Below are 10,125 nucleotides of genomic sequence, written 5' to 3' on the forward strand. Positions count from 1 at the left end.
TTGGCCTCCCAAAAATGCTAGGATTACAGGCATGTGCCACTGTGCCTGGCCCACATTCTTAAAAGTAGCCTAAAAATTTTTGTAGAAGGCCGGGCGCGGTGGCTCACGCCTGTAATCCCAGCACTTTGGGAGGCCGAGGCGGGTGGATCACAAGGTCAAGAGATCGAGACCATCCTGGTCAACATGGTGAAACCCCGTCTCTACTAAAAATACAAAAAATCAGCTGGGCATGGTGGCGCGTGCCTGTAATCCCAGCTACTCAGGAGGCTGAGGCAGGAGAATTGCCTGAACCCAGGAGGCGGAGGTTGCGGTGAGCCGAGATGGTGCCATTGCACTCCAGCCTGGGTAACATGAGTGAAACTCCAAAAAAAAAAAAAAAAAAAAAATTTTTTTGTAGAATGAGGTGAAGTAAAATGATGGGGCACCAAGCTGGTCACTTATTCCCAGACGGTTGAGGAGGGGTGGGGGAGGAGTTCTTTGTAACTTTTGTGTATAGTCAAAATAGTTCAAAGTAAAAGTTTTATTTGAAAAGTGTAACAGTTATTTTATTTCAGCAGTTTAAAATTTTTCCTTTTTCTTAAAGAGGAAGAAGGCATTTTCACACCAGACTGGTCAGATGGGAAGAGTCTTCAGCTTCAGCTTGGCCTCATTAATTTGAAAACAAATTGCTTACATGAGACAGCACCTGTGTCCAGCTGAAAGCAGGTCCTTCAGAGCGTGTAGGGTTCTCTGCTGGCTTGATGGGCTGGCTCCTTCGAGCTGGTTGCTGGAGACGTCACCGGTTGAGGGACTCCTGCAAACGTTCATACATGACTTGATCCTGAGAGGAGAGAGAACACAGAATACAGAGCCCATCACTGCTTGTTATGGGCTGAATGGTGTCCCCCCAAAATTCACATGCTGCAGTCCTCACCCGCAGAACCTCAGAATGTGATTATAACTGGAGAGAGGGTCTTTACAGAGGAGTCTGAATTAAAACAAGGTCACACAAGTGGGCTCTTATCCAATATGACTGGTGTCCTTACAAAAAGAAGGGATTAGGGCTCACATGCGCAGAGGAAAGAGCACCGCTGGGAGAAGACAGCCATCTGTGAGGACACGGGCTTAGAAGAACCAACCCTACCCAACACTCTCCAGAACTGTGAGAAAATACATTTTCCATTTTTTAAGCCACCCGGTCTGTGGTACTTTGTCATAGTAGCTCTTGCTGACTAACACACTGTTAAAGAGAGGTGACACTTTACTTTCCTGCATCTAAATCCTAATCTAAATACTATACATGTTCCTTTCCACAGGAAACTCCCATGACTTTCACAATTGTCTACTGAGGCTTTTCTAAAAAATAAGGTCAAAAGATTCTTATGTTTCTATCTAATTAGTGAAGAAAGCACAATTCTTAACCTATGCTGAATCCAGATGGAAATGGAGGCGAAAGCAGAAGCTTCTTACACTATATTAACGTTAGTAAGAAACTGCCAGAATGTTTTTCAATGTGATTGTATCTACATTTTCAGCAACAATGTATAAGAATTCCCTGTAATCCCAGCATCTTGGGAGGCAGAGGCGGGCAGATCACCTAAGGTCGGGAGTTCGAGACCAACCTGACCAAAATGATGAAACCCTGTCTCTACTAAAAATACAAAAAATTAGCTGGGTGTGGTGGCGCATGCCTGTAATCCCAGCTACTTGGGAGGCTGAGGCAGGAGAATTGCTTGAACCTGGGAGGTGAAGGTTGTGGTGACCTGAGATTGCACCATTGCAATCCAGTCTGAGCAACAAGAGCAAAACTCTGTCTCAAAAAAAAAAAAAGAGAGTTCCAGCTGTTTCACATTCTTGCCACCAATTAGTGTTGTCAATCTTTTAAATTTTGGTCTTTGTGGTAGGTGTGTAGTAGAATCTCACTGTGGTCAAATTAACATTTTAAGTGTTGGGTAGCAATTCCACTCCTGTGTATTTATCCCAAAGAAACATTTGAAGTGTGTTTTTTCTTCTGTGTTTATTTGTTTGTTTTTGAGACAGGGCCTTGCTCTGTAACCCAGGCTGGAGTACAATGGTGTGATTATGGCTCAATGTAGCCTCAACCTCCTGGGCTCAAGTAATCCTCCTGCCTCAGCCTCCTGAGTAGCTGGGACTACAGGTACATGCCACCATGCCTGGCTAAGTTTTCATTTTTTGTAGAGACAGGGTCTCACCATGTTGCCCAGGCTGAACTTGAAATCCTGGGCTCAAGCCATTCTCCCACCTGAGCCTCCTGAGTAGCTGAGATTATAGGCACGAGCCACTGTGCCTAGCTCCAGAGTGATTTTTTTTAACCCTTCTCCTACCTATGGTGAAGATATTTTTATTTCCCTGAAATGTATGGTAAGTCCCTGAGGCTTAGTTTGGGTACAGTCTAGCTCTAAGAAACACAAAGGCATTTGTCAAAAAGGGAAGAGGAGGTCAAATAATACTTGAATTAGATGATTAAAAATTCTGAGATTATGGAGACAAAAGAGGTCATTCTCTCTCTGAATAAATAGTGGTTAGAGAATCTAGTTAGGAAAACTGTGCTCCAGTCCCTAAGAAACATATAAAATTAAAATCTCTCAAGAACATTCTCACGAAGGCTATTATTTTGCTTGTTCAGATCAAAATGAACTATGTAATTTCTTTTTAGGAAGTAGAAGTAGTATACAAAACAATCTGTAAAGGAGTTTAATCAACTAAAACTCTAGTTTCCTTTCTCTGTACATTTAACAGCATTTCTTACCTTTTTTGATATAGATGATCTTACTTTCTTGAAAGCTTCTTCAAAGTGCTTATTACTAATCTTGAGTTCACCTATGGAGCAAATGCACAAATATACACATCTCAGGATGGTACGCTAACTGACTTAGAACTTAACTACCTCTGAAAGACTTCTAAGCTCTCAAGGGGTACACTAAAGAGATTAGTGATGTGATGGGCTGTATATTCTTTTTCAGAACAGTATTCTAGCCAGATATATTCTGTTTATCAGATTTTAATCCAAACCACCCAAAGAGACCTGCCACTCATAAGCTGGTAACCTTTTGTAGGCCCTTTTGCATTGTTTAACTTAATAGTGACGTTTATGAAGAAAAACCAGAATTATTCAGATAATTCAAATGAATTTAACTGGGAATGGAAAGTAGGATCCCACAGTATTAATATTTAAGAGTATGCAACACACAATGAGATCTTATGGAGCCATAACATCAGAGAATATTTTATATACGTAATATCTCAGCACTGGAATAGAAGGGGGCTTTAGGGTATGGTGGCTCATGCCTGTAATCCCAGCACTTTGGGAGGCTGAGGCGGGTGGATCATGAGGTCAGGAGTTTGAGACCAGCCTGACCAACATGGTGAAACCCTGTCTTTACTAAAAATACAAAAATTAGCTGGGCGTGGTGGTGTGTGTCTGTAATCCTAGCTACTTAGGAGGCTGAGGCAGGAGAACTGCTTGAACCTGGGAGGCGGAGGCTGCAGTAAGCCGAGATCACACCATTGCACTCCAGCTTGGGCAACAAAGCGAGACTCCGTCTCAAAAAACAGCAAGGGGGCTTTAATTCTCTGCAAGGTTATTCCATTACATAAATAAAATAGCTAAATGTTAAATACAACTTGGTTTAGAATGTAAATATGATAGCTTATGTGATGACAATTTATATTTAAAATACTAAACTTTCTACACAGATATTAGGATAGTATATTCACCTAAAAATAAAATGTGTTGTTCAGCATATCAAATGGAAGTTGAATGGCATTAGTGACTTCAGGTTCAGTAAGATATCAACAAAATTCCCTAAAGGATAGAGAGGTAGAAATGTAAGCTGTAGCAAAGCAGGGATGTCAGGGTTTGTTATTTATGTTTATAAGACAACCTCCAGGCCAGGCGCAGTGGCTCATGCCTATAAGTCTGGCATATTGGGAGGCTGGGCAGGAGGATCACCTGAGGTCAGAAGTTTGAGACCAGCCTGGCCAGCATGGCGAAACCCTGTCCCTACTAAAAAAATACAAAAATTAGGCTGGGCACAGTGGCTCACATCTGTAATCCTAGCACTTTTGGAGGCCGAGACAACCAGATCACTTGAGGTCTGGAGTTTGAGACCAGCCTGGCCAACATGGTAAAACTCTGTCTCTACTAAAACTACAAAAAAATCAGCTGGGCGTGGTGGCAGAGGCCTCTAATCCCAACTACTTGGGAGGCTGAGGCAGGAGAATCACTTGAACCCAGGAGGTAGGGATTGCAGTGAGCCAAGATTGTGCCACTGCACTCCAGCCTGGGCAACAAGAGCAAAACTCCATCTGAAAAAATAAAATAAAATAAAATAAAAATTAGTTTTATTAGAGAGGTACTAAATAACTTATTCTTAGATACTGCAAAATCCCAGAAAAAATCTGGACAGGTACACACCTAAAATCCCAGCTACTCAGAAGGCTAAGGCAGGAGAATTGCTTGACCCAGAAGGCAGAGGTCACAGTGAGCCAAGATCATGCCACTGCACTCCAGCCTGGATGATGGAGTGAGATTCCTTCTCAAACAAACAAATAAATACCCTCCAAACAAAACAAAATTATTACTAGCAGTTCTAATACATGTACAGGGACTCATTAATTTTTAGTAAACAAACATACCCCCAAGATAGTGTTCAGATTCAGCTCTCAGATAGAATATATGATTTTTTACAAGATATTTTAATTTTTCTTATTTATAACTCACCTCCTTCCAAAAGGAATTTAATGTAGTATATAATAACAGAAGTTCAGATAACTGAATCTTAAACAATAAAAAGCTCAAGGGCTTTCTAATGTGTTGACAAATCCAATCTGAGCCTATGCTGCTGTAACTACAAACAAATTTAGCTTTAAGAATTTTGGCAGCCAAAGAAAAAAGGGAATAGAGGAAAAAAGGAAAACCAATACAAGCTTAAAAAGACATCTTTCAGAAGTCTATTTAATGAAAGAAGATCAACAGAAAACTTCAGATGAAAGTACAGGATTAGAGGGCAGGGCAAATCTTTTTAATTAAAAATTTAATAGAGACAGGGTCTCCCTATGCTGTCTGGGCTTGTCTCGAACTCCTGGGCTCAGGCAATCTCAATCTTGATCTCCCAAAGTGCTGGGATTACAGGTGTGAGACAGGATGACTGGCCCAGAGTAAATCTTTTTGAAGAAAGGTATTTTGTTGTACTACAGAGATACCCATAAACTGCAACTGATCAAATAATTATCACAGGAACCAAGCAAAGCAAAAGCTATTTCTGTACCTGGCATGGTTGGAATGCAAGTCACTAATAAATCGCTCTCTTTTTTTTGTTTTTTGAGACTGAGTCTTGCTCTGTCACCCAGGTTGGAATGCAGTGGCACAATCTCGGCTCACTGCAACCTCCTCCTCCAGAGCTCAAGAGATTCTTCTGCCTCAGCCTCCCAAGTAGTTGGGATTACAGGCGTATGCCACCACACCTGGCTAATTTTTGTACTTTTAGTAGAGATGGGGTTTTGCCATGTTGATTAGGCTGGTCTCGAACTCCTGACCTCAGGTGATCCACCCACCTTGGCCTCCCAAAGTGCTGGGAAGTACAGCGTGAGCCACCACACCTGGCCTCTCTTTCTTTTTTAATAGAGACAGGGTTTGCCCTGTCACTCAGTCTGGAGTGCAGTGATGCAGTCATAGCTCTTTGCAGCCTCGAACTCGTGGGCTCAAGCAATCCTTCTGCCTCACCCTCCCAAGTAGTCAGGACTATTGGCATGTACCATCACACCAGTCTAGTTTTTTCATTTTTCTGTAGGGATGGGGGTCTTGGTTTGCTGCTCAGGCTGCTCTCAAACTCCTGGGCTCAAGCAATTCTCCTGCCACAGCTTCCCAAAGTGCTGGGATTACAGGTGTGAGCCACCACACCCAGCGGACAATTTTTTTTTTCCCATACGCACTCAAACAGTAAAATTAAAGACACTGTCAAATGTGAAGGATGATGCAAAGCTGTTGAGATGGCCCCAAAGCATCACATAATACAATATAAATGGATTTTGTATTTTGAAAGGAAAGTCTCAATATATGGAAAGTTATTCTAATTTTCACTTCTCTTGTATATTTTCTAAGCACTCCAATTGAGGCCACATTTTAACAGGCAAGTAGATATCACCTTAGCAAAAGAATAAGGTTTTCCAGAATTGATAAGCAGCCCAAACTCATAATGAAGACAGTGAATGGATGCATTTACCTATAGGTATAGTACTCTTTATTAGAGAGGAACTAAATAACTTTGCTATTATTATAATTGTCAGCAACAGAGGTTACATATTTCAGAACAGCTTCTAACAGTCTCATTTAAAAACATTAGCTTTAATATCATAGATAATAGACACTAGAAAATGGTTATTTTCCAGGACAACGGTGAAGTACCATAATTAAAAGTGAGAGATTCTGGAGAATCATACCTTTTTCATTTCCACTCTTCTGTCTTGCCATTTCCTGTCTCAGGGCACAGATAGAAGCTTCTCGTACCAAAGCAGAGAGATCTGCACCCCTACAATAAAAGAATAGTTATTTATTTCTTCTTAGATACCACAAAAGCCCAGAAAAAAGCTGGACAACAATTTTCATATAAGTCATATATGAAATAATCAGGAAAGAAAGTGACCAATAATGATGAGATAAATTGATTATCATCAATAGGAAAGAGCTTTTAGCTTTTAAGTATGATACTTCTAGGCCAGATTCAGTGGCTCACGCCTGCAATTCCAGCACCTTGGGAGGCTGAGGTGGGTGGATCACTTGAATAGGAGTTTGAGACCAGTCTCAGCAATAAGCCATGTCTCCAAAAAGTTAGCTGAGCATGGCGGCATGTGCCTGTGGTCCTGGGCACTCAGGAGGCTTAGGTAGGAGGATCACTTGAGCCCAGGAGGTAGAGGTTGCAGTGAGCCAAGACTGCACTACTGCACTCCAGCCTGGGTGACAGCATGAGACTCTGTCCCAATTAAAAAAAAAAAAAAAGGGAAATTCTGGAGGAAACAATACAATGCATAAAGGGCTAAAGTGCTGACAAGCATATTCATGTATTACATAATGTCTAAAGTAAGCTTATTAAAAGTCATTTATGGGCTGGGTGCAGTGGCTCATGCTTGTAATTCCAGCACTTTGGGAGGTTGAGATACTTGAGCCTGGGAGGCATAGGCTGCAGTGAGCCTGGCTGACAGAGTTAGACCCTGTCTCAAAAAAAACCCAAGTTCAAAAGGGAAATATACAAACGCTGGAAAGTCTTTAATGCACCTGATTCAAGTTAAAACTGAATGAACACATCACAAGTTACTTAAAATATGACAAATACAAACAGTCCTTCATTTATTTAATTATTTCATGTAATAATATGCTCAGTCAGCACAGTTCTGAGTTCAATGAAAGACTCATGCTGACTGGTGTTTTACTACATTACAGCTTTAACAGGACTCTTAGAGATGTTTTGAGAAAGAGTTTGAATCTGGGGATAAAGACCTCATTTCTATGTCACAAGTCTTGGAAAGAAAAGATGAAAATAAAAAACATTTTTAAAAAACTTCATTTCTGACTTTTCCAATTTGCTTCAAATGATTGCAGAAAAAAAACCAAACTACATTTCTGGATATTAAACTTATTATATAATGTTGACAATCCACATACTATATACATTTTTTTTTTTTTTTTTGAGATGGAGTCTTACTCTGTCACCCAGGCTGGAGCACAGTGGTGCCATCTTGGCTCACTGGAACCTCCACGTCCCAGGTTTGAGTGATTCTCCTGCCTCAGACACATACTATATAAAAGTAAAGACCCACAGAGCTTAAATTTTTAACTGAATCTGGTGTTTTGTTGGCTAAATGTTAGGGTTATAACATTATTTAATAATCACATACATGCTGGGGTGTTCATTCCTTCCCCTACTCTGAAATCTAACATTGGTGCAGACAATATTAACTAATGCAAACAGATAGCTAAAGACTGTAGTAGCGTAGTGTCTCTCAAACAGAGTGGCATGAAGATCCAAAATGTACACCACTCAACTTTAGCCCTAACCCCTTTATAGACAGACAACCTACTTGGTATATCCAAAATATTTAGCCCAGGGCAAGTTCTGCCACCAAAATCATCTTTGCTACTCACTGAAAATCTTTTCAGATTTGAGCACTTAAAGCTGTGTTTTTGTTTTTAGAGATGGGGGTCTTACTATGTTGCTCAGGCTGGTTTTGAACTCCTGACCTCAAACAATCTGCCTGCCTCAGCCCCCCAATGGGATTACAGGTATGAGCCACTGCTCCCACCCTTAAAGCAGTAAACTACTCAAGTAGTAGTCCCCTAAGTAGTATGATCATTTATTTATTTAATTTTAATTTTTTTTTTTTTTTGATGGAGTCTCACCCTGTTGCTCAGGCTGGAGTGCAGTGACACAATCTCGGCTCACTGCAACCTTCACCTCCTGGGTTCAAGCAATTCTCCTGTCTCAGCCTCCCTAGTAGGTGGGATTACAGACGTGCGCTAGCACGCCTGGCTAATTTTTGTATTTTTAGTAGAGACAAGCTTTCACTATATTGGCCAGGCTGGTGTCAAATTCCTGACTGCCAGGCCTCCATGTGCAAGTCCAGACCCAGAAAGTCTAAAGTTCTGCCTGCCTTGGCTGATAGCCTCCACCTCCCCTACCCCCCCATATGGCAAGACCCCATAACTACAAAACATTAAAAAAAGATTGGCTGGGCATGGTGGTGTGCACCTGTAGTCCCAACTATCCGGGAGGCTGAGGTCAGAGGATTGCTTGAGCCCAGGAAGTGGAGGCTATAGTGAGCCATGATCATGCCACTGCACTCAGCCTAGACGAAAGAGGGAAACACTGTCTGGAAAAAAAAAAAAAAAAAAAAAACAACTGGACGGGGCATTGTCTCTGTTAGTTAAACTGAGTTTCATTTCTTCTCTCTATGTCCCAAAATTGGGAAAGTTAGCAAACAAATTTACTTCAAAACATGAAGAAAAACTAACAACTACAACAACCACAAACATAGGAAGGCTGAAGGCAGAAACGTCAGATTTCCTGAAGTTACTACAGGCTTGTGGGGGTGAAAAGGTGTGCTGTGAAAATGCATCCTGAGGGCTGGAAAAGGTGGCACTTGTAGATTAGTCTCTTTTACATGCTGAAGCACCAGCACAATTTGTAAAGGACAGCAAAGCTGGTTAGGGTAGGTTAACTACCAAGAGTCAACATATGAAAGGACTCCCCTGTTCCCAGGAATTCCTTAAGAGCCTCCAAATGAGCAGTCTCTTCTCTAAGAAGGGAGATGCCAGACACTTCATATGCTTCACAGGATAATTCATTTAATCCTCCCAACAATCTGCTGAGGTTAGCCTCATTCTCCCTCATTTTATAGTGAGAAAATTGAACCCCAGAGAGTGAACTGACTTTAAACACTTACGTATAGCAATCACAGCGAAGGTCACCAGCAATTGCTTCCAAATTTACATCTGCATCCAGTGGTGGTTTGGTACCATTCTAAGTAAGAGAGAAAAATGATTTTTCACTAGAACTTTAAAGACCATGCTGGGCACGGTGGCTCACGCCTGGAATCCCGCCTCTTTGGGAGGCCAAAGTGGGCAGCTCACCTGAGGTCAGGAGTTCGAGACCAACTTCGGCAACATGGTGAAACCCTATCTCTACTACAAATAGAAAAATTAGTCTGGCATTATGGTGTGCACCTGTAGTCCGAGGTACTCCAGAGGCTGAGGCACTATAATTTCTTGAACCCTGGAGGTAGAGGTTGTAGTGAGCAGAGATCATGCCACTGTACTCCAGCCTGGGCAACAGAGTGAGACTGAGTCTCAAAAATAAAGACAAGACCACATTCAACTACATAATAGGTTCTTAATAACGGCTGTTGGGCTGGGCACAGTGGCTCGCACCTATAATCCCAGCACTTTGGGAGGCTGAGGTGGGTGGATCACGAGGTCAGGAGTTCGACACCAGCCTGATCAACATGGTAAAACCCTGTCTCTACTAAAAATACAAAAATTAGCTGGGCATGATGGCGCGTGCCCGTAATCCCAGCTACTCAGGAGGCTGAGGCAGGAGAATCGCTTGAATTTGGGATGCAGAGGTTGCAGTG

The 10,125-nt window shown here is 41.8% G+C and overlaps 1 protein-coding gene across 6 annotated transcripts in view; it reads right to left on the bottom strand.

Moving 5' to 3' along the window:
- Positions 1 to 502: 502 nt before the first annotated feature.
- The window catches only part of NVL (nuclear VCP like), a 95,595-nt gene continuing 85,972 nt past the window's right edge, over positions 503 to 10,125 (bottom strand). For all 6 annotated transcript variants that reach the window (XR_005199803.1, XM_017526396.2, XM_017526395.2 and 3 more), the window contains 4 exons: positions 9,439 to 9,515; positions 6,442 to 6,530; positions 2,750 to 2,820; positions 503 to 820 (listed from right to left, as the gene is read on the bottom strand). Coding sequence is in view for 5 of the 6 variants with exons in the window: in XM_017526396.2 (XP_017381885.1) it covers positions 776 to 820; positions 2,750 to 2,820; positions 6,442 to 6,530; positions 9,439 to 9,515 (282 nt within the window). In the remaining variant the exon portion in view is untranslated. The remainder of the gene's footprint in view (positions 821 to 2,749; positions 2,821 to 6,441; positions 6,531 to 9,438; positions 9,516 to 10,125) is intronic.

Source organism: Cebus imitator, unplaced genomic scaffold, assembly GCF_001604975.1.
Source record: "Cebus imitator isolate Cc_AM_T3 unplaced genomic scaffold, Cebus_imitator-1.0 Scaffold42, whole genome shotgun sequence".
Lineage (NCBI taxonomy): Eukaryota > Metazoa > Chordata > Mammalia > Primates > Cebidae > Cebus > Cebus imitator.